The sequence below is a fragment of the Clarias gariepinus genome, chromosome 20, assembly GCF_024256425.1.
Source record: "Clarias gariepinus isolate MV-2021 ecotype Netherlands chromosome 20, CGAR_prim_01v2, whole genome shotgun sequence".
NCBI lineage: Eukaryota > Metazoa > Chordata > Actinopteri > Siluriformes > Clariidae > Clarias > Clarias gariepinus.
In genome coordinates, this window is record NC_071119.1 from 22,016,103 (window position 1) to 22,039,973 (window position 23,871).

The 23,871-nt window shown below is 37.5% G+C and overlaps 2 protein-coding genes and 2 non-coding genes across 7 annotated transcripts; 2 read left to right on the forward strand and 2 right to left on the reverse strand.

The window, feature by feature from the left end:
- Positions 1–267: 267 nt before the first annotated feature.
- On the reverse strand, positions 268–360 carry trnar-ucu (transfer RNA arginine (anticodon UCU)). Its single transcript has 2 exons — positions 324–360; positions 268–303 (listed from the first exon to the last, which is right to left on the reverse strand). It is a non-coding gene; the product is annotated as a tRNA-Arg (tRNA).
- Positions 361–788: 428 nt separating this feature from the next.
- alpk1 (alpha-kinase 1) lies at positions 789–12,772 on the forward strand. Of its 4 annotated transcripts, none has more exons than XM_053480135.1 (14): positions 789–1,220; positions 2,467–2,604; positions 2,989–3,143; positions 3,546–3,744; positions 3,843–3,902; positions 4,137–4,223; positions 5,526–5,602; positions 6,375–6,470; positions 6,582–6,686; positions 6,782–8,606; positions 9,397–9,550; positions 9,697–9,859; positions 10,567–10,753; positions 10,841–12,772. In XM_053480135.1, the coding sequence occupies exons 2-14, from the start codon at positions 2,505–2,507 to the stop codon at positions 11,035–11,037; spliced, it is 3,405 nt and encodes a 1,134-aa protein (XP_053336110.1). In that variant the 5' UTR covers positions 789–1,220; positions 2,467–2,504; the 3' UTR covers positions 11,038–12,772. The 4 variants fall into 4 exon arrangements, with proteins under 4 accessions (XP_053336110.1, XP_053336111.1, XP_053336112.1 ...); XM_053480136.1 differs by having other exon boundaries at positions 2,475–2,604; XM_053480137.1 differs by having other exon boundaries at positions 795–828.
- Positions 989–1,081, reverse strand: trnar-ucu (transfer RNA arginine (anticodon UCU)). Its single transcript has 2 exons — positions 1,045–1,081; positions 989–1,024 (listed from the first exon to the last, which is right to left on the reverse strand). It is a non-coding gene; the product is annotated as a tRNA-Arg (tRNA).
- Positions 12,773–13,347: 575 nt separating the features above from the next.
- LOC128508854 (ependymin-like) lies at positions 13,348–21,647 on the forward strand. Its single transcript, XM_053480340.1, has 6 exons — positions 13,348–13,499; positions 14,187–14,221; positions 15,029–15,163; positions 18,963–19,149; positions 20,801–20,888; positions 21,040–21,647. The coding sequence occupies exons 1-6, from the start codon at positions 13,424–13,426 to the stop codon at positions 21,152–21,154; spliced, it is 636 nt and encodes a 211-aa protein (XP_053336315.1). The 5' UTR covers positions 13,348–13,423; the 3' UTR covers positions 21,155–21,647.
- Positions 21,648–23,871: the final 2,224 nt, after the last annotated feature.

The window sequence follows — 23,871 nt, forward strand, 5'->3', positions numbered from 1 at the left end:
GCATTAATCTTAAATCTAATCTGATGCAGTCTAACGAACAGAAGCGGGCTCTCCAGAACCAGGGTTAAAAATACCTAAGTAGAGTAAAATGGCGGCCTCTATAGGCGAGCTGTCGTCACTGCAACATAGGTTACGCAAGAACATTCCCTTTTTGATAGCAAATCGGGAATTTTAGATTTGATTTCACGTTTGTATATGGTCGTGTTATTATTTTACATAGTTTCTATAATAAATCAAAAATATATATATATTCGTGTGCGAAAAATGCGACTCCGGTGGGACTCGAACCCACAACCTTTGAATCACTTCGCTAGTGCTTTGCCTAGAAGTCCAATGCGCTATCCATTGCGCCACGGAGCCACCTGTTGCTTTGGGATACAATTGTGTCATTTATAAGGATACTTAATCCTCTTAAAAGAGAGACGTTAAAATAAAATAAAAAATACTATAACATATACAACTGTGTCATGTAGCAAGCTAGCTAAATTTGCTAATTGTTACACGGGCACCTAGTAACCTGACTTGTGTAACCTGACCGGAAGCTTTCCAATTATTTAAAAAAGACAGAATAGCATTTAACATACATATACCGTACTATTTGTAAAAAAAATAATTTATGGTATTTGGTTATAATATTTGGCTTGACTTTAAATTAACCTCCGCGCACTTTGCACACAATACAAGATCATCCTAACGGGCTGGGGATTTTCCGCACGCATTAGAGCGTAATGACGTCATGTTTTTGGTGTCCAATAGGCGTTTACATTTAGGCTTTTTTTTTTTAGGCATTTGGTGGACGTTGTTCACTCACGAGAGCGACGTACGCAAGTGAGTCTCTTTCAGTGGATAGATCCTTAAATTGGGTTATTAGGTTACTACGTACAATCCGTCAAACATCTTTGCAAAGGTTTTGTGAGGAGTGGAGGAGTTTTTAAACCAAATATTGAAGAAAAAGACTATGCGGATATCTAGAGGGGGGGAAAAAAAGCGACTCCGGTGGGACTCGAACCCACAACCTTTGAATCACTTCGCTAGTGCTTTGCCTAGAAGTCCAATGCGCTATCCATTGCGCCACGGAGCCGTGAGTAAGAGCTCGTGATCGGGACAGAACCCGGAAGTGTGGCAATATCGAAATATACAGCAAATGTCGGAAAGTACACAAGCAGTAGAGGCTGTAAACTGATGTGTGTGTGTGTCAGAAGATCACTCTTTTTCCTTAGGTATGGACAATTTTATTTGGAAGTAATATATCTTGGGAGGGGGGATGTGTTTTAGGCACTAGAAGAAACTTGAACAGTATTAAATGAACTATTAGAGGACTGGATTAACTGGTAGTTTAAGACCTGTATACAGTAGAGATGTTTTAATTCTTATTGTGTTGATTATTTGTTTATATATACTTTAACTGTTTTTTAAAGTGATATCTCAGTTATATCACTATTATCTATAACATAAATATTGAAAATGATCTATGTAATCACCCTTTAAAAATATTATAGTAAATACCGTAGTATTTTTTAAAACCTTACTGTAGTAGAATTACTATAGTATACTAACAATATATAACACTATATACTATAATATACTAACAATATATAACACTATATACTATAGTATACTAACAATATATAACACTATATACTATAGTATACTAACAATATATAACACTATATACTATAATATACTAACAATATATAACACTATATACTATAATATACTAACAATATATAACACTATATACTATAATATACTAACAATATATAACACTATATACTATAGTATACTAACAATATATAACACTATATACTATAATATACTAACAATATATAACACTATATACTATTATATACTAACAATATATAACACTATATACTATTATATACTAACAATATATAACAATATATACTATAATATACTAACAATATATAACGCTATATACTATAATATACTAAATATATATTACGCTATATACTATAGTATACTAACCCTATATAACACTATATACTATAGTATACTAACCCTATATAAGACAATATACTATAGCATACTAACATATTTTTTTTTCATATGGGCAAAGTCTAATAACTATATTTTAAAAATGTGCTGTAATTTAAAAAAAAATTAATGTGATTAAGTTTTATGAAAGGAGACATTTAAATGTGTCCCCAGGGTCAGTAGTTTGTGCCCCTGAAAAGTCATCAGGATAGAAGAGGTAAAATATATATTTTTTTTTTTGGTCCAAATTTTGTCCTTAATTAGTTTCCCGTGCCTAATGTTTTTTCTTCTTTTTCTTTTTCTTCTATTTCTTTTTATTATTATTATTATTATTATTATTATTATTCCTTACAAATCACTTATTTAATTAAATCCTGTAGATCTTTTTAAGAGTTATACACTGCAGATGTTTCAAAACAGGGGATTTTTTTCCCATGTGAAATGTCTAAGAATCTGTTTAACAATCCAAAGTGTTACAGCGGTGAAGAAACTTGAATGCTGTTGAAGTTATGAACACTCTGGAGTTAGCAGCACAGCTGGAGGAGTGTCTCCACCTGGCCAGGAGAGACATCACTGCAGCGGACAAGGAGATGTTCAAGAATGCCAGAGGTAATGAGTTCCTTTCAGTCTGTGTCTGCTGGTTTTATGTTTGTTTGTGTTGATGTATGTTTGATGAATGTTGATTTATATCAATAACCAAGACTGCCTGATTGGAAATCTTCCAGCTCGAAAAAAATCAATACATTGTTTAAGCTTAAGATGTGAGCTTTAAAATTTGATGAAGATGGAGTCAGGTAGAGTAAGAAAGGATGTGGACCACCAATATGGATAGTATCATCTGGAATCACTAATGCACCTTTTAGATGGGAAAATACATATGATTATTGGGTTACCTGGAATCAGATTATGGGAACTAACATTGTCAGAAGTTAGACTTTAGCACTCGTTATCTCATATCTTTAAATCATTTGACCTCCAGCCTTTAACCCCTAGGTGTGCTGTCAGCCGAATTGAACACACTTCTGCAGGAGGCGGTGGACATGAAATGGCCGTTTGTTGAGGAGAAATGGCAGTACAAGCGTTCCGTGGCAGTAGAAGACAAAGTGAACACTACAGAGCTCATTGGAAAACATCTTCCTCAGTTAATGGTATCAGGTTCAGAAATAATATTAGTATAAAATAGAAAAATAAATCAATTTCTAAGTAACCAGGAAAAGTACAGTAATACTGTAAATAAAAATGTACAATGTTTATGATATCAAAATCACGTTTTGTGAATGACTAGCAGCCCTTTACATCCTCATAGTTTATTTGAAAGTTGTCTGTGATTTGATGTCTGTTTTTTTTTTTTTTACTGGGATTGTCCATCAATACTGATACATGTGTTGAAACTTTAATATCCATCTATTTTACATTGGTTTGGCTCTACTACTACTACTACTAATAATAATAATAATAATGATAATACAAAAACTACCAGTTATCAACGTCCTGGTTGGCCTGGGTTTCATTACTTATCAATATATTAACCACATTTTTGCCCCTAACAGCTCTTCCTCAGGGCATCCATCATGGCTGCCGAGCCAGCATGGGCAATGTCCGTCATCTTTCTCCTAGACCGCTTTCTTTACTGGATGGACGGCTCGCACACACTCCTGAAGATCGCCAAAGCACTACACATGCGCTACCCAGATACCCAAGTCGCCCCTCAGATTATCATTCGACAGGCCAGAGTCTACCTCAACACCGGTAAATCCAAGTAATCCAGCAATCCAAGTAAACTGATAACATTTTTCAAACGGTGAAAACAGTAAAAAATTTAATAATTACTGATTACTTTCTTTTAGGTAAACTACAGAAAGCAGAGTACATACTGAGCAGTTTGATCAATAACAATGGAGCAACTGGTAAGTCTTCGATAGTTTAGAAATGGAACCAAGTCAGGATATACAGTATATACTCAAACTTATTTGTTATGAAATTATATTTCTTAAAACAAGAGTAGTTTATATGAAATCTAACATGATAAGGATTCTTTTTATCTTAATAAATGTTTATAAAATAATAAGGATAAACCATAGAGAATTCCCCCTTTTAAATTGTGATCATTACTTTTACTGTCCTTTATCTTTCTCCTCCAGGGTGTTGGAAATACCAGCGGGAATGTGATCGGATTCTCGTTCAGTCAGTCTGCGTGCAAGTACGGGGACAGGTGCTACAAAAGCTAGGTAAATGATAGTGGAGTATTTTTTTTTAATAGAAGACCACAATATGATCACATTATAGGTAGTCCCCAACTTACGAATATTTCCACAGATATGAACGGACCACAGACCTACGAACATTTCATAGATGCAAACAAATCGTGGAAGTAGCTCACATGTATTATACAAAAATAGACACTGAAGTGCAACAGATACCAATATTTACAATTATATACAATATTTTTATTGTGTAAATGAATGTATAAAAGCCCGGTATATTGTATGTGGGGGTGCCGGGTGAAATTACTCGGCCTCACCGGATTCAATGAAACAGTACAGGAGCACGATGATAGAAAATCCTCAACAAAACAGAGTTCACAGTCCAATACAGTGGAAAACAGCTGACAGAATGGCGCCTGGGATTACCCTCACGATTTAAAGGCGCAGAAACAACACTGTTACATTTCACAAACCAGTAAATCCTTGCTTTGCAAGTAACTTAGTTTGCAGTCTAAGTAAAGTCAACATCTGTTTGTGTGTGTGAAAGTTGTTCCATTTGATAACCCCCTCCTCCTTTTTTAAAGGTAAAGTGCAGGCTAATTAGTTTAATTTTTACTTTAAATATTCTCTATTAATCATTTTTATATATGAATATTTCTGGGTTGTGGAATGAATCATCAGAGTTCCATTATTTCTTATGGGGAAATTCACTCTGAGACAAAATGGCACCTGGGATCCCCCGCTTAATTTAAAGGCACAGACACAACATTTCACTGTGATATTCATTTTCTTAGGCACAGTTATGTTTTTGGCCACATGATGGCAGGGTTGGGAAAGGGGATAGATTTAGTCAAGTGGATTGAGATGCTTTATATAGTACATAGATTGTATATGTATTACATACAAGGCGTTTAGGACTTACGAACAAATCCAACTTACGAAGTGCTCTTGGAACGGAACTCGTTTGTAAGCAGTGTTGGGGGCGTTTCTTTTCAAAAGTAACTAATTACATTACAAAATTACTGTCTTTAAGAAGTAATCAGTTACATAACAGCGTTACTTTCTGTAAAAAGGAACTAGTTAGAGTACTTTTCCATTGCAGAAAATAAATACTCCTTTGTGATTCTTTATCCATGTTGTTTTAGTCAAGACCTTTATAATTATTCTACTATCATCACTCAGCAAAGTTTGAGTAAATAATCTGTTAACTACTAATACCCCTATCTCACGTACGTGGTTTTGCGCGTTAATGAATGTATAGAAAATCTATACAAAGTTATTGTCATTGCAGATGATATGTGTATAAACAATATGGCTGTGTTGTAGGTCTGTGGCTGGAGGCTGCAGAACTCATCTGGGCATCGCTTGTCGGTTTCTATGTGCTGCCTCTTCCTGATAAAAAGGTAAATCTAAACTAGTCCTGTGGATATTTCATATAAGCTTTTAATAAATAAATAAATACGCTAAACTTACAGAATACCATTAGCTTAACTTAGCTTGTTCTACATTTCTTCATATATTCTCCATATATTTTCTATATTGTGTATTTTTGTGTACAGTTATTTTATTTTTTACTTTTATTTGTATTTTTTATTTATTTTAATTTTTATTCTTATTCTTTATACAGTTATTTTATTTTTTACTTTTATTTGTATTTTTTATTCTTTATACAGTTATTTTATTTTTAACTTTTATTTTTATTTTTATTTATTTTTATTTTTATTCTTTCCTAGTTGAATTTACCCTTTATTTTAATTTTCATATTTATTTCCTATTCCTATTCCTATTCTTCTATTCTTAGGTCACGAGCAGTTGTCTAAGCATTTCACTGCATATCGTAGTGTTTGACTGTGTATGTGACTAATAAAATTTGAATTTGAATTAACATGAATTTATGATTTTAGAGGATTTTGGAAAATAATGATGCATCATTATTATTATCCTTGTCTTTTAGGGTGCTAAGATTAAGCTTGAGCTCCACTAAAAAGGTTCTAAAATTGCCTATGGTCACTGTTTTCTCTTATCATTATGCTTACTGTTACAGGTGTTTTATTGCACCTGTCCTGCTTTCCGTATGTGCTCACAGTTTAGTCAGCCTTGTAAATGAGGACAAAACTTTTACTAGAAGTCAGTCTGTATGCAGTAGTCAAATAACCGTGTGTTTGTTCATTACAGGGTATTGGAGCATCTCTTGGGCTTCTTGCCAACATCCTGAACTCCATGAACGAAAAAGACTTTGCTACATTTCAGAAAAAGCCTCATATTAACCTGGTAGGAGAGAGTCCTCACTATGACTGTGTGTTCAGATACTTGAACTTGAATACTAGAATGGAAATAAGAAATAATAAAAGTCATATTTACATATTTTGATGTTTGTGACAGAGTTATTTAGGAGACTGTAGTCATCGGCTGCTCTGCGCAGCTCAGGCTGCCAAGATGGCCGCCGTGTACAGCCAGTTCAGCTCTCTGTTTGCACTTACCCATATGGTGTGTGTCTTTACTTTTTAATCTATTCACCTGATAAATATCCCACAATCTTAAAATCATACTTGCTCACTTACAATCTTGGCTTCTTACTTCAGGTTGCTCAAGGAACTTGCCTCCTGTCCTACAGTTTTTCCAGCAACTGTCCTGCTCCAGCTAAGCACACATATCTCAATTTGGCTAAAGAAGCTTTTGAGAATGGTTTGCTAACGAAGAAAGACATTAAAGCGGTCACAAGTCAACAGGAACTACATACGCTCCTCCGAGCAGCGTACAGCTTAGCCATAACCAACAGGTGGCTGTTTGGTCTGAGTGCCCAGGTTAATGCGGCTGTCCAGGCTTGCCAGGAAGCTGTGGGTCTTTTTTATACTTACTGCTTTAAAGACGACTCTGATAAGAACCTGCTTTCTTCCAAAGTCATGGCAAAGCTACAGCTTGTTAAGGCGCTTCTCAAGACGAAGCCCTACAAAAATTCCGACCCGCGTTCGTTTATCCCGGATAGTTATCGTGCCATAGAGGACAGACCTATCCCCTTCACCATGGACGATTTCGCTAAGTTATTGGAATGTTTTCAAAAGCACCACAAATCAGTGTGTGAAGCTTTTTCCGTGCAGAGATGTGGAGTAAAGAAACAGGATGCAGGTCATGCCGACTGTATCACAGCGTTTCTAACAAGAACAGAGTCATTTGCTACAGAATGTCATACTACAAGCCATAAATCAAGCGAAAACTTTTCGCCGGAATTCTCAGATCGGCTGGTGGAAACCATCCCTGATACAATAGATTGTGAGGAAAAGAAGCAAGGTAAAAAACGTCCAAAGGCTGAAAAAACAAGATTGTCTGGAGGAAGCAGCAGTTTAGGATCTTCATGGACATCCCTGTCTGATATTGCTGCGACTTCACCAGTTCTCGTTGATCCTTTCTGTTGCACAGATGTAGACGATGACAATGATGGATTTGTCAGCAAGCATAAGAGATGTAATTATCCTGAAGACAAAAGTGCCCAAACTGCTAATGCTAGCAATCAAACCAGAACAGATCTATCCCTTCAGCCGATCAGCAATAATCTGAAGACGAACATGCAAGAGCTTTGCATTACTTTGGGGAGTGAAGACAACAAGGATGGATGTACAGGGGATAGCAAGTCTAATGTTAGCCATCCAACCAGCACAGATTTTTCCTTTCTTTCTAGCAGTAGCCATGGACGGTCAAATCAAACACTTTGCACCACCTTGGGAAGTGAAGAGAACTATCGAAATAATTATGACGGGACCGACAAAAAGACAGGAACTTCATCCGAATCCATTAGTAGCTTGGGTTCTTCATGGCAAAGCGTCTCATTTTCCAAATCACCTCACTTTGGAGACTTAACCGAGGCCTTCGAGAACAAGCAAGCAGCCGATCAAAACTGTGACACGTTACCAAGCGAGGGCGGCCCTGCTAGTTCCTTTGAGTGTCTTAACCTCAATTCTTCAGCATCATTTATTCAAAAAGAACACTTTAGCTCTTCCTTCCAGACAGGAAATGATGCAAGCAAGTCCCAGACTGGAAGTTTAGACCACAAACAGTCCTTACCTTCTACTGAGTTTGACTCGTTTGAATTCTTGCAGGTTGACGAGCCCGAAGCAAAACAAGAAAACTCAGCTGCAGCGAACAACCCTATGAAAGGCAACATAAAGGGTTCTCCTCCTGTTGAAAATAAAGACGATGCCCATAAACGTTCTCACATGGCGTCCAACAAGAACGACACCCCTTTTTCCAATATGAGTTGTCGGAATGGATGTTTTCAGGGTTGCACCATGGGAAGTGTGGTTTTGTCAGAGCAGGACTACAGATCTCTACTCTCTGGAGTGTGCCAGGGATGCCTACTGAGGAGGCTTCCGGACAAGCCATTCCAACTTAGCCATTACAACAAAGCCTATAGTAGGTTCCTTCATTTGTCCTACGGTTTGGCCAAAATGAAATTTGTTTACTTTAAAGTCAAATTCAGAAGCTTTCCATAATATTTGCAAAAAAAAAAAAAAAAAAAGAATTGTTATAGCTACACAGTTTCATTCTAACTTGGTTGGTCTTTTTGCAGATAACATTGGGCACAGCTGATTTGGTTTGTTTATTGGCCAGTTATTTCCTTATGGTTTTTATTTCATTGGACTTTCCATAGCACCTAACAATTATGCAAACAGGTATGGAAAAAAACCCGGAGGGATAGATGTTTTTGGCCTGTTTTGGAGACCTTGGATTGTGGTGTCAAGAAATAAAATACAGAAAAAAATTTGTGAATAAAAAATTGATGGTATGACAGGAAGCCTCAAGGTTCAATGTATTGTGCATCATAGGGAATTTTCCGCGTTTCCCACATACAGTCGGCGAAAAGATAAGGGACGAAATTAGAAAAACTTTTTTAGAAATCATAATAAAATTTAGTACAAATTTAAATCAAAGAAACAAGAACAAACACTTTATAACGCAGTATAAGGCAATGCATTATTTTAAAATCTTAAAGATAGAAATTCTTTAGTTTTTTTTTTTTTTTTGCTACTTAGCAAATATCAATCCATTTCCTTAAATCACCAAATCAACAAAGTTTGTTAAGACTGCACTAATACTAACTGCACTGTAACAGTTACTGCACTATACAGTAACTGACTTGATAGCATCACAGAATTAATTCTGTCTTTTGATACAGTATTGTATTTGATTTACAATATTTTAGGTGCACTTTTGTTAAAATACTCCAAGACTACGGACTCATGGACAGCCTGCGAGACGAACGTGTTTGTGGGTGAAGTGCTAAAGATGGACGTTGAAGGAAAACAGCGAAAGGCATTCAGAGTCCAATATCTACACCAGGAAATACTATTGGGAAGGTCAGAACCACCAGATAATTCTTAATTTTGGTATTTATTTCTCATATTACGCATATAATTGGTTATTGATTGTGTAGCTCGGTCTGTGTAACTGTGTCGAAAAATAATTTGCGCTAATATTTTTTGTTGTCACACACATTGCTCAGTTATGTAGGAAAGGAGTATTTGAAAGAAAGGAAGATCGACACGCACCTGGGCGATGTGGAAAGACAGATGACGGCTCAGTTTTATGTCATGGAGTTCAACAAGCGTCTTTATGAGAGCAACATCACCACACAGATCTTCTACCTTCCCTCTGAGCTACTGCTGGTAACAGACTCCCGAATGATGTTTATGCCTACCTGTCAATCACTTTCTCCATCCATCCATCAAGCTGTCTGTTCCACACAATTCTTCAATTGTTCTTGTCAATGAACTGGATAAGAAGAATGTTCTCTCGAGAATTTTTTTTATTCATCTTTAAAAATGATTGACACCGCTAAAGGGCATTTCAAAGGAACGTAGACGAATATTCACCCATGGAGCATTGATGCATTAGGGCAGTTTTGTTACTGAGGCTGATGCAATGAAGTACTGAAGATTGTTTGTGTTATTAAGAACAGTATGCGCCAAAATCTACAGTGCTGAAATGAAAAGACAAACAATATCACCTTGTCTTCATCTGTAAATTTATTTATCCTGAAAGAAACTAACACACACCGTTGATTTACCACGGTATGCATAATGTAAGTGTTGGAATTACAAATGTGCGTCCAAGATGTTTCAGTACTGTATATTTTGGTGCATATTTCACCAGGATTTTAGTCTAAAACCTGGTCTGCTAGTAGGTTAGAGTTTGGTTGAAGATCGATTTTTTTGTGATCATAACTCTCATTCAAGTCTATATATATAAAAAGGAATTGATTAAATAAATGTTGTTGCACATGCTTTTATAATCGTTATTTCATAAAATAGTTAGACGGGTTTTGTCACAGTTCTGGCATCTGAAACTTTGTTCCTGGTTCTTTGTGTTTCAGCTCCTGGAGTCTGACACCATCATAGCCTGTGTTTCAGTAGAACCGTACATGCTGGGGGAATTCGTGAAACTCACTAATAACACGACGAAAATCAACAACCATCATTCGACCACGGAATACGGCATCGCGTTCGGACACTTCACTTATGAGTTCTCCAACAAGCAAGAGGTGGTGGTAGACCTGCAAGGTACCAGAAAAAAACAGTGTGTTGTTTCAAACCTGTGTGTATAAAAGAAGAAATGTAATTTTCTCAACATGTTTGTGTGTTTATCAGGCTGGATGACGGCAAATGGGAAAGGACTGATGTATCTTACGGATCCTCAGATCCATACGCTCAGGAAGCCCAGATCTGTTAATAACTTCCACCAAAATGGTATCAGGAAGTTTTTACAGGATCAGCACGGAGAGCACTGCAACTCCATCTGTACGAGGGCTGCGCTGCACACACTCCCAGTACTAAGTGAAAATTAACATGATTAAATGATGGAACAGTTTTTATAGTTAAGCCTGACCTCGAGTGTGATACTGTTTTATACTTTTATGTCATTATATTTTTTCAATATACTGTATGTTCATTTAACTAGTTAACCTCAACTGGTGGGACTGACTAACCGTGACTGGCAGAGCTGGCGACCGACAGTTAGAGAATTTAACAGGGGTGAAAATAGTTTTTCTTACATAATTCTTACCGGTAATATGTATCCAAAAGGTAAGGAAAATAGACCATGGAGATGGTGGACAGTCCTGAGAAACCTTTATACTTTATATATTCCACTTATTCCGTTTTGTCCAAATTTCAGCTCCGTTAAATACCGGATTCCTGGATTAAATCACAAATAGTGATAAATGGAATGTTAGTGCACTATGTAGGGTGTATAATCCCTTGTGCCACGCACCAAGTAGTGCTCTTGATCTGGGGTTGGAGAGGGATTGGGGAATCAGTCTTGTGTCAGAAGTTAATTGGCTTGGTAGCTCGTGTTAAAGAGACATGAATGAGGGAAAAAAAACTGTTAAAGGGAAAAAAAATTGGGGGCAGGGAATCTGGGAAAGAAAAAAAAACGGACATGGGACGTGAGGGAAAAAAAACTGAAGAAGAAAAAACAGGACATAGGAGGAAAAAAAATCTAGACCACATGACTTACTCCTGGAACAATGAATTCTTCAAGCTTTTAGGAGCATTGCTGCTACCATCTTGACTAAATCGGCAACGCTGGAGAGTCAAGTTTTGCGAAACAAAAAAAAAAAATCCAATTTTTCCTTGAATTTTTTTCCCAGCTTAAATTTTTTTCCATTCATATTTTTTTTAGCCTCGCATTTTTTTTCAAGGTGGAATTTTTATTTTTCCTCCAACGTTTATTTTTTTGCACCCATGTCCCTTTAGGGGCTCAGTACCGGTTCAGATGCAATTCGGAACGACCTAGCAGCAATTATTAGGGAGAAAGTGTTGTATAAGTTAAGATAATGTTATCAGATGTGTTTTCTTGCTGTAAATGGTGCTGTGAGTGGTGGTTTTTAGCAGGCAGCTGCTCTCCACTCTTTCTAGTAATGCGGACCATACAGACCCGTGACATATAGTTAAATGTCCCAGTGCTGTTATGCTCAATATCAGAACTAACTGTTGTGTAATTAACTATATATCAGGATATCTGTTTTGTGTTTTTTTTTTAAAGACAACATTAAAAGCTACCTGAGCATAGATAGATAAATGAATAGATGCATAGATAGATGGATGTACATATCTACTGCGAGTATTGAGAGTACGAGGGCTTTAACTGAGAAAAACTACATTCTGTTACATTTCCTGTAAATGACTGGGAATATTGCAATCACTTTAAGTGTTTTTTTTTACTCAGTGTGTTAATTCTGTCTAATCTTTCAGTCAATTTTCTCATATACACTAAGTTTTTAATCGGGGGCATTGGTGGATCAGTGTTAGGTTTCTTGCCTACTATGCAGAAAGCCCAGGTTCAATTTCCAGCAAATACCCAAAACCCCAGGCACTGGATAAAATGGGTGGGTTGCATCAGGAAGAACATCCGGTGTAAAACCTGTGCCAAGTTGTTTTGCGGATCAGTTGGTCCGCTGTAACGACCCCTCAACGGGAGCAGCCAGAAGACTAACAACAACAACACTATTTTGATTCCCGTTTTTGATGTTCAATCAATTTTTAAGAGATTTAAATAAAAGAGGCATAAAGCAAATTAAATGTTTTGGGTGTGTCTGTTTCAATGTTGACACTCCGGTCATTCCGGTATCATTCCTAAACAGGTCACGGGTGGCTTTAAAAACCTGTTGCACAATCGTCTTTTCTAGAGGTTATTATCACTTAGGAGAGAAAATAAAAGTGTTATGTTTATTTTAGTTAATCGGTAGAAATCCTTAATGTTAAATTGTTCTGCCATTAGTTGTGCACATACAGTATATAATTTATAAATGTTACATTTTAAATCTGTGCAACACCGATGTTGTATACTATCTTCAATATACACACACATGCACACACAGATCAGCTGACAGTGACATCATGGTTGTTATTATTAAATCATGAGTCCTGTGTGTAAGCATGACACAGTAGATTTTTACACCTGCTGGGTGCATATACTTTAGAATATGCTTTTCCTCCTAAGTCATGCATAATAAATGATAACATTTTAGAACAAGATCAATTGTTTAGGAAGGGAAAGTCAGGTTAAGCAAGATAGTAACCTTACACAAAGGCAGATTTAACCTTCCCCTACACTGAGTACACATGTGACTGAAAACCAGGAAGTGACAGTGTGTTTACAGTGTGCTGGTTTTCATGAGCCGATATATAAAGGAGTAGGGAACAGTGCATACACACTGTAGTGAAAAGACAATGCAGCTCTGGTTGTGTTGTGCCCTGTTGGTGTTTGTGGCCGGAGGCTGCTTGGCTCAGAAACCTCGTCCATGCAGTAAGTAAAGGATTCAACTTATAGTTAAACTAGAGAGTGTATTAAAGGGGGGAATCCTTTTTTTTTTTTTTTTTTGACGTCTTGCTGTTTTGTAAAATTTATCTCGTGAAGCAATACAATCATTCTCATTAAAGTTAATGTGTTTTAATGCACTAATTATTACTGTAGATGTTAATGTTATTATTTCTTATACAAAGGCACTTGTGATGCTTCAATTGTTATACTTATCAACTACACAACACGTTCCCTGTCCATGGGCTGCTTTGCGTATTTAATAAATCACTCCTATTCAGGAGTAGAAGGACAAAATAGTTTGAGCTGACAGGAGGGTATGGTATCTTAAATAACCACTCTTTACATCTGTGGTGAGCAGAAAAGCATTTCTATTGTCATGTTTTTAATGGCATAATGATGAAAGAACAAGTGCATGTAGAATTACTTAAATTATTTTTTTTAATGGAAAATATAACTTTTTTCACTTACTTTAGAAAATTGAAAAGTAACTTGTGAAATAAATAACAATTATCACATAGTCATTTAATATCCCCACCTACGTAAGTTCATATCTTCATATACCTTTGACTATACTTTATCTAATCACACAGTAATTCATTTCAGTACAACACATGTACATGTACAATGCAGTGCATTTGGATATGAATGAATAATAAATCTCTTTATTTATAGGAAGTCCTCCTCTCCTTGAGGGGCACCTCAGTGTGGTGAGTGCTGAACACTTTTCATTTCTTCAGCATCATTTTCCCTTCTCAATATCTTTACCATTAGAAGCAGACAGATCGTGTCTGCCATTATTTAGGATCATAGTTTCCAAATTATATATGTTTACACCAGCGTACTACTATATAAAACAATTGTACAGAGCATGCATACACTAGTTTATGGTTGAAGTTTTTTTTTTCTATAGCTAGTATGTACATGCTATGATTTTAATAAAAAGAATAGAATCACTATAGAAATAAGACAAATGTCAGGAATATCTATAGTTTCCTTGTAAAAATATTGACTAAAATTACAGTTAGTGTACTTGGCATGAACTGACAACTCTTCTGCAGAGAGAAATGCCAGCACTGCATCACAACTTGTATATTCAGATCTGTCCGATATGTCACTATTTAATTATATACTGTAGTGATGAACGTCCAGTCTCTCTCTTTCTTTTATTGGGGGAAATTTATTGCAGTATATAGTACATACTCTAGACCATCAATGCGTGATATACAATTCATCATTCATCAATCAGCCATAAAAATGTATACACCCTTCAGTTAATAAAAAAGTTTTTTAATGCTTTAATAATTTATTGTCATGTTATATATTGATATATAGATACAATAATATTGTGATAATAATATGCTCATATTATTATTATATTGATATAATACACATCATACTAATTTTCCTTTTTCTGAAGTATGTATACATTTCTTTTCTCTGACTCTATAATTTTTTTTTTTTACTATTCATATTTCCTAAAGAAATTCTTTCTTTTCTTGTCTTCTCTTTCTCAGGTAAGCCAAAATGGCAGTTTCCAGGCACTTGGGAAGTACTCCTATGATGCTTTCTTACGGCGCATCCGCTTTGGAGAGTTTGTAAAGGCTAAGAATCATACAGCATTCCTGGATGCTCTGCTCCTTTACAGAGAGGTAACACATACACAGTTACACAAAGACTCACACAGCTTCACATACATAGACACACACATTTTTCGAGAACCAATTACACAACCTCACGTTTTGCATAATGTTAGCAATCAGATACAGGAAGTAAACGAGGGAGAAAAACATCGAGGGGCATCAAGTAATTTCCCAAATGTCCAAAAAGGTTTCACTCTGGATAGTCGGGAGTCTGTTAGTCTAATACGAACTTATCAAGAGGTTATTACAGGTATACTGATAGATTTTCAATCACAAAATATAAATCCACTACATACAGGTAGAAAATGTGGTTTACATTGCTCGAGTAGCAGTGATCATACAGTAAGTACAGTAAGTCAGAATAATGCTGTTAAATTAAGTACAGCACTAATTATATCCCTCGACACCAACAACGCCACCACCTCTACCCAAGTGACCGCTGACATCATGGATACTGTTTGTTTAACAACACTGCACTGCGTTTGCTACTAATATAGCATGGCATCCCCTGACTAGCTAGCTGATAAAATTAATTAGTTAGCATTTATCAGGTTGTTGTCTATGAAGTAGACAGAATAACTGGCTAATACGTAGCAAGGGGAGTTCGACAAAAATAAGTATACCGGGGATCTCCACAATTACCACAATCATGTTACAGCACAGGAAGAGTGCTAACCCACTAACATGCTAATCTATTTAAACATATTAAAGGTCAGCAGTTATCATGAGTGCACTATATCAGAATAATGCTGTTATGTGGTCCATATGAAGTACAAGAAACAACACTGCACTGTTTTTGCTAATTAAGCTAAGGTTACATGATGACTGTTCTTTTAAGCTAACATTTCTTAGCTGGGTGATATAATTAATTAGCTAGCATGAAGAAAGTAGCCAGAATAATTGGCATATAACTGGAGTCAAAAATAAATATGTTTAGCACTCAGGAAGAGTGCTAACCTACTAACATGCTAATATCCCCCCCCAACCAACCACACACACACACACACACACACACACGAGGAAACAAAATTAAGGAACAAACACACATCCTCAAATAATGTAAATATGATAATTCTAAAGTGTAATTGAGGAAGAAAATGAAAAAAATAGGAACATAAGTTCTTAAATGGTCACATGAAGGTACTTCCTCTCAAAGCAATCTGGATCCTGTCAAATTTATTTATCAGTATAACTAATCTGGAAATGAGAAATGGTTTGTTTGTTTGTTTGTTTGTTTAGTAACAATTGCGCTAGCTTTTTTAAAGAGAATATGAAGAAAGGTAACATCAGCTAAATTAGCCAAATACTGTCGATTGCTAGCTCATGCTAATTTGCAATCCAGGAAAAATGCACATTATTCTGAGGAATACTATTAGGCTGTAGTGTTGCCGCACTAATGTTAATTTCAAATCCTATATCCAATCGCTATGAAACATAAAAGTGGGATATTACATTTAATACAGATTCTTAAAACAAAAATATTTTGGCTAGCCAAAGCCACAAATCCCAGATCTATCCATTGGATATGGCTCACATAACTGTCCGTTTAATTTAATTACTTAAAACTTTAAAATAGCTGATAAATTCTCATACATGGCTAAAATTTTGGCACATGAATTGTAGAGTTTTGGCAAAGCTGTATTTTAATTAAATGATCAAGACATCCATCTATCCATCTAGGAACCTCTGTAGTCCAACTAGGGACCGTGAAGGCCAATGCTGACGATTGTATTTATTCAGTGTCTTCTTGTGCCAGTCCCAAGTCTGGATAAATGCAGAGGGTTGTGTCAGGAAGTCCGATGTACAAACATTTGCCAAATCAATGATGCGAATCACAAATATAATTTCCATACCGGATCGGTCTCGGCCCGGGTTAACAACGACCGCCACCGGTGCTGTTGACCTACAGGGTGGAGGTGAAAATTGGGCTACAGTTGGTCGAAAAAGGACAGGAAGAAGGCGTGTTCGGAAGCAGGGAGAGAAAAGGAAAGGCAAGAGTTTAGGAGTGATAGTAGAATGTTGGGACTATGACGGAAGGCAAGAGAGTTGGTTGATATGATGCAGAGAAGGAAGGTGGATATACTGTGTGTCCAGGAGACCAGGTGAAAAGGTAGCAAGGCTAGAAGCTTAGGATCAGGGTTCAAATTGTTTTACCATGGTGTGGGTAGGAAAAGAAATCGACGTTGTAATCTGAAAGAGATTAGTGACTGCAAAGTGTTAGTAGGAGAGAGTGTAGCCACACAACACAGAATGGTGGTGTGTAAAATAACCTTGCTGGTGAGGAAGGTGAAGAAGACAAAGGCAGAGCAGAGGACATAGTGGTGGAAGCTGAGAAAGGAAGAATGTTGTGTAGTCTTCAGGGAGAAGTTGAGACAGGCTATGGGTGGTCAGGAGGTGCTTTCAGTTGACTGGACAACTACGGCCAATGTGATCAGAAAGACAGGTAGGAGGGTACTTGGTGTATCATCAGGTAAGGCAAAAGTGGACAAGGAGACTTGGTGGTGGAAACGAGGAAGTCTGGAGTGGCAGAGAATATGTTAGAGTGGTGCAGGACATGTATAAGAGCTGTAAGACAGTGATGAGATGTGCTGTAGGTGTGACAGAAGAGTTCAAGGTGAAGATGAGTCTGCATCAAGGATCGGCTCTAAGCCCCTTTTTGTTTGCTCTGGTGATGGACAGGATGAGAGATGAGGTTAGAAAGGAGTCTCCATGGACTATGATGTTTACAGATGACATTGTGCTTTTGTAGCGAGAGCAGGGAAGAGGTGAAAGAAAATTTGGAGAGGTGGAGGTATGCTCTGGAAAGCAGAGGAATGTAGGTTAGCTGCAGTAAGATGGAATACATGTGTGTGAATGAGAGGAACCCAAGAGGAAAGGTGAGGATACAGAGAGCAGAGGTGAAGAAGGTGCAGCACTTTAAGTACTTAGGGTCAATGGTTCAGAGCAATGTAGAGTGTTCAAAGGAAGTGAAGAGGCATGTACAGGCAGGTTGGAATGGGTGGAGAAAAGTTTTAGGTGTGTTGTGCGATAAAAGAGTATCAGCGAGAATAAAACGAAAGGTGTACAGGACAGTGATGAGACACTGAAGAAAAGACAGGAGGCAGAGTTGGAGGTAGCAAAGCTGAAGATGTTGAGGTTCTCCTTGGGAGTGACAAAGACAGATAGGGTCAAGAATGAGTCCATCAGAGGGACAACCCATGTTAGATGTTTTGGAGATAAAGTCAGAGAGGCCAGGTTGAGGTGGTTTGGACATGTTCAGAGAAGAGATGGTGAATATATCGGTAGAAGGATGCTGAGGTTTGAACTGCCAGGCAGGAGGTCTAGAGGAAGACCAAAGAGGAGATTTATGGATGCAGTGAGAGAGGACATGAAGTTAGCTGGTGTAAGTGAAGAGGATGCAGAGGATAGGGTTAGATGGAGGCAGATGATTCGCTGTGGCGACCCCTGAAAGAGAACAGCTGTAAGACAAAGAAGAAGTATTTATTCCCACTTTTACGGCTGTGGTAAGACCTCCGGGGTAATATTCGCACACCACGGGCAAATTGTGAATGCCACTCATTGGCAATGCCACTTATTATATGGAGAACCCAGAGGAAACCCTCCAAGCATGGAGAGAACTTCATGCACACGGCCCCGACGAGGAATCAAAGCCAGGACCTGGAGATGCAAAGCGACATTGCTAACCACTAAACCACCATGCCGCCTTGATTTACACATATAGTCGTATAGTTAGTTTTAAACAACAGGGCAAATGAGAAACCGTGGCTACTCAAGCTGAGGTTGTAACTTGTTCACTCTTTCTCATCAGCAAGTGATGTACCTGATCAACTATAAAAACAAGACATGCCAAAAGAAGGCACTGACATCCAAGTTCCACCCGATGAAGATCCCGTGCAACTCTACTCTTCTTGGCCAGGTAGTGTTAGGGAGTCTCTCTGCACCTGGTGAAGGTTTACTGGTCAACTCATGGGCTGGAGAGATTCCTCAAGTACAAGGTAGAAACACACTAAAAGAAATCTTGACCTAAAACTGGTGTTAACGTTAATACTGTTAATAAATTAATTTAGGTTGTATTTGATCTGCTCCTAAACCGGTTTTAGAGCCGCCTCTGAATACTGACATTACAGTTTTCATCAATAGCTGATGACCTAAGTGAGATAAAATGTAGGGTGTTTATTTTGGCTTTGGACTTTGCTCAGGTCAATCTGTGTGTTGCAATTCTGTATAAATCTTCTGATGTGATACTGTGCCCTGCAAAAGTATTCATACCTCTTGAACTTTTCACATTTTGTCACGTTACAACCACAAACGTAAATGTATTTTATTAGGATTTTGTATGATAGACCAACACCAAGTGATGTGAAATTATGTGCTCTGGTCAGATAAGACGAAAATGTTACTTTTTTTTAGTTGCCATTTTTCCTTCCTCTTCACATTATGTGTCACTTTGTGTTGGTCTGTTATATTAAATTCTAATAATTATGATCTTGTTACAATTATAGACAAACTTTAAAATTGCTTACACTGCAAGGCTGCTTGCCAATGTTTTAATAGTTTAAAGTGTGCCACCTGCAGGATCTCAGAATTATAGAGCAATGGCAATATATATATACTGAACAAAAATATAAACGCAACACTTTTGTTTTTGCTCCCATTTTTTATGAGATGAACTCAAAGATCTGAAACATTTTCTACATACACAAAATAACCATATCTTTCAAATATTGTTCACAAATCTGTCAAAATCTGTGATAGTGAGCACTTCTCCTTTGCCGAGATAATCCATCTCACCTCACAGGTGTGCCATATCAAGATGCTGATTAGACAGCATGATTATTGCACAGGTGTGCCTTAGACTGGCCACCTGTAAAAGGGCCCTTTGAAAGGTTCAGTTGAATCACACAGCACAATGCCACAGATGTCGCAAGTTTTGAGGGAGCGTGCAATTGGCATGCTGACAGCAGGAATGTTCACCAGAGCTGTTGCTCGTGAATTGAATGTTCATTTCTCTACCGTAAGCCGTCCCCAAAGGCGTTTCAGAGAATTTGGCAGTACATCCAACCGGCCTGACAACCGCAAACGATGTGTAACCACACCAGCCCAGGACCTCCACATCCAGCATGTTCACCTCCACGATCGTCTGAGACCAGCCACACGGACAGTTTCAGAAACAATCGGAGTGTATAACCAAAGAATTTCTGCACAAACTGTCAGAAACAGTCTCAGGAAAGCTTATCTGCATGCTCGTCGTCCTCATTGGGGTCTCGACTTGACTCCAGTTCTTCATCGTAACGGATTTTGACAGATTTGTGAACAATATTTGAGAGATATGGTTATTTTGTTTATGTAAAAAACGTTTCAGATCTTTGAGTTCATCTCATTAAAAATGGGAGCAAAAACAAAAGTGTTGCGTTTATATTTTTGTTCAGTATGTATAATAAAAACATATTTCAGCACAAAAGACTGCAATATGTACTGTAGTTGAATTGATTTCCCCCATCTCTATAATTTAGTGTGGAAATGTTGTGTATATCATATGATTTAAAACTTTAAAGACTTTAAGAGTTAATATAATAAAATCTATAAAAATGTTAATATATGAAATTGTTATTTTATTAAATAATGATGTTCCTTCCTTTACCCTAGGCCAGTATGTGATGACATTCACAGAGTTTGGCTGCCTTCCTGTAACTGTCCTGTACAACATGCCTAAAACTGGCTGGGTTGTTACCAAGTAAGCATATACTGTATGCGTGTGTGTGTGTGTGTGTGTGTCTGAGTGAGAGAGAGAGCCAGCAAGACTTAATAAACTATGTTTACGTGTAAATACAAAGCCAGGCTGTTTGGATCTGTTTCACAAATCCTGTCTCATCTGATTGTTTCAGCTTTTTTAACATTGTTCGTGGGATTAAGAATCCGTCCGTGTTCATTCCGCCGCTGTTCTGCCAAAACGCTACTCTGGAAGCAGGGGAGGGTGATTTCTTCAGTGCTTTCTTCTGAGTCAACACCGGTGCTCTTCATATGACCCACATGTAACATCCCTCATCACCGATCTTAAATAAAGATTTTGGCAAACATTTAAATTTACACAATGTACAATGTTTGTTCAGAGCACTGAGTTCTACTTTTTACATTTCTAGCCTGTGCACAGATTTAGCTCTAATTTAACTCTGACAATGGAAGCAAGACAATCTTTTCAGGAATATTGAAATATATACAGTAGTATATTGCACTTAGTTAAAAAGCAATATGAAAGCTTTCCTGCTCATCCCAGTTGTAAAGACTGGCTGTTAACTTTTTCAGAACTTTACTGTCAGATGTTGTTGTTGTTGTTGTTGATGGAATAATAATATTTCTGTGATCATAATGTACACAGTAGCCATTCTTACTGTACATGCACTTCAGCATGAAGCATATATTAATATTATTGATCGCAATATGAATTTATTATATTAAAACTGAATAAATCATTAAATCCCATGAATTAAAAACACATTTGGAATTTGCATGTATCATTAAACATTGCATCACAGATCTACATTAGCCAGTGATGAAATTATGTTAGTTAAAGGGTGTGAACACGTTCTTCTATAGGAGCTAAACATACAGTAAGAACAGATTGCATGTGTTAAAGTGAAAGAGCTGCATTCAAAATACCATCTTTAATGATTTGGCAGCTCAGATTTAAGCAGAAATTAAAATGAAATGCTTCAGCCTGCTGTTAATTTGGTTCTTGGATGGGAACTTCCTGAAGATGGGTTATGGATGGGTCCTCCAGCATGACAATGACACAAACATACTGCCAAGGTAAGGAGTGGCACAAGTAGAAGCACATTACGGTCATGGAGTGGTCTAGCCAGTCTCCAGATATTAATCCTATGAAAAATGTATAGAGGGAGCTGAAACTTGGAGTGACAGGCAAGGGACCCTAAAGATTAAGAGATGATCTGTAAAGAATAGTGGACCAAAATCTCTCATGAGTGATGTGTGCAAACCTGGTAACCAACTACAAGGACTTTAAAGATGGGAAGACTGTACACCGCTGTTTGATTGCGGGGAAAAAAGGCAGCTGTGGAAGGAGCGCATAAGCTGTATCGGTGCTTCTCGCCTTTAAACAATGACTCAAGATGTATTTGTTTATTCACTACTTGGACCAATCTTCTCAACTGTTTTTTACTGATGGCACTTAGTTATTAACCTATTAACCCAGTGTAAGTATCTATCCAATGATGAAAACTCCTAAGCACTTTTTGTAAGATGCTCTGGACAAATACCTACATGTACAGAGGGTACGGAAAGTATTCAGACTCCATTAAATTTTTCACTATTTGTTATATTGCAGCCATTTGCTAAAATCATTTAAGTTCATTTTTTCTTCATTACATGTAAACACAGCACCCCATATTGACAGAAAAACTCAGAATTGTTGACATTTTTGTAGATTTGTTAAAAAAGAAAAACTGAAATATCACATGGGACTAAGTATTCAGACCCTTTGCTCAGTATTTAGTAGAAGCACCGTTTTGATCTAATACAGCCATGAGTCTTATTGGGAAAGATGCAACAAGTTTTTCACACCTGGATTTGGGGATCCCCTGCCATTCCTCCTTGCAGATCCTTTCCAGTTTTGTCAGGTTGGATGGTAAACGTTGGTGGACAGCCATTTTTAGGTTCCTCCAGAGATGCTTAATTGGGTTTAAGTCATGGCCTTTGCTGGGCCATTCAAGAATAGTCACAGAGTTGTTGTGAAGCCACTCCTTCATTATTTTAGCTGTGTTCTTAGGGTCATTGTCTTGTTGGACCTTCAGCCCAGTCTGAGCAATCTGGAGACAGTTTTCGTCCAGGATATCCCTGACGTCTTTTCATTATCTTTTCCTCAATTGCAACCAGTCCTGTCCCTGCAGCTAAAAAACACCCCAACAGCATGATGCTGCCACCACCATGCTTCACTGTTGGGACAGTAGTGGACAGGTAATAAGCAGTGCCTAGTTTTCTCCACACATACCGTTTGGAATTAAGGCCAAAAAGTTCTATCTTGGTCTCATCAGACTAGAGGATTTTATTTCTCACCATCTTGGAGTCCTTCAGGTGTTTTTTTTAATGTGTCTTGCACTGAGGAGAGGCTTTTGTCAGGCCCCTCTGCCATAAAGCCTTGACTGATGGAGGGCTGCAGTGATGGATGACTTTCTACAACTTTCTCCCATCTCCTGACTGCATCTCTGGAGCTCAGCCACAATGGTCTTTGGGTCTCTCTCACCAAGGCTCTTCTTTCTCGATAGCTCAGTTCTAGGAAGAGTTCTGGTTCTCCCAAATGTCTATGGGGTCTAAAAGGGTCTGAATACTGAGGTTCATGGGATGTTTCAGTTTTTTTTTTTTTTATTAAATCTGCAAAAATGTCAACAATTCTGTGTTGTTCTGTCACTATGGGGTGTTGTGTGTACATTAACGAGGAAAAGAAAAAAAAAACTTAAATGATTTTAGCAAATGGGTGCAATATAACAAAGAGTTAGAAATTTAAGGGGGTCTGAATACTTTCCGTACCCACTGTATATACAGTATAAATGTAAATGCTTCACATGTCGACACAGCCACTGAAAGGGAAAAGGCCGCTACCTCAACGAAAGGCCTCTGTTGACAGTCAGGAGAGACACCCAGATGTCAGATGGTCATGTTGATGCACACTGAAAGAGGGCGGGGATGCTGGGTGCGACTGCCAT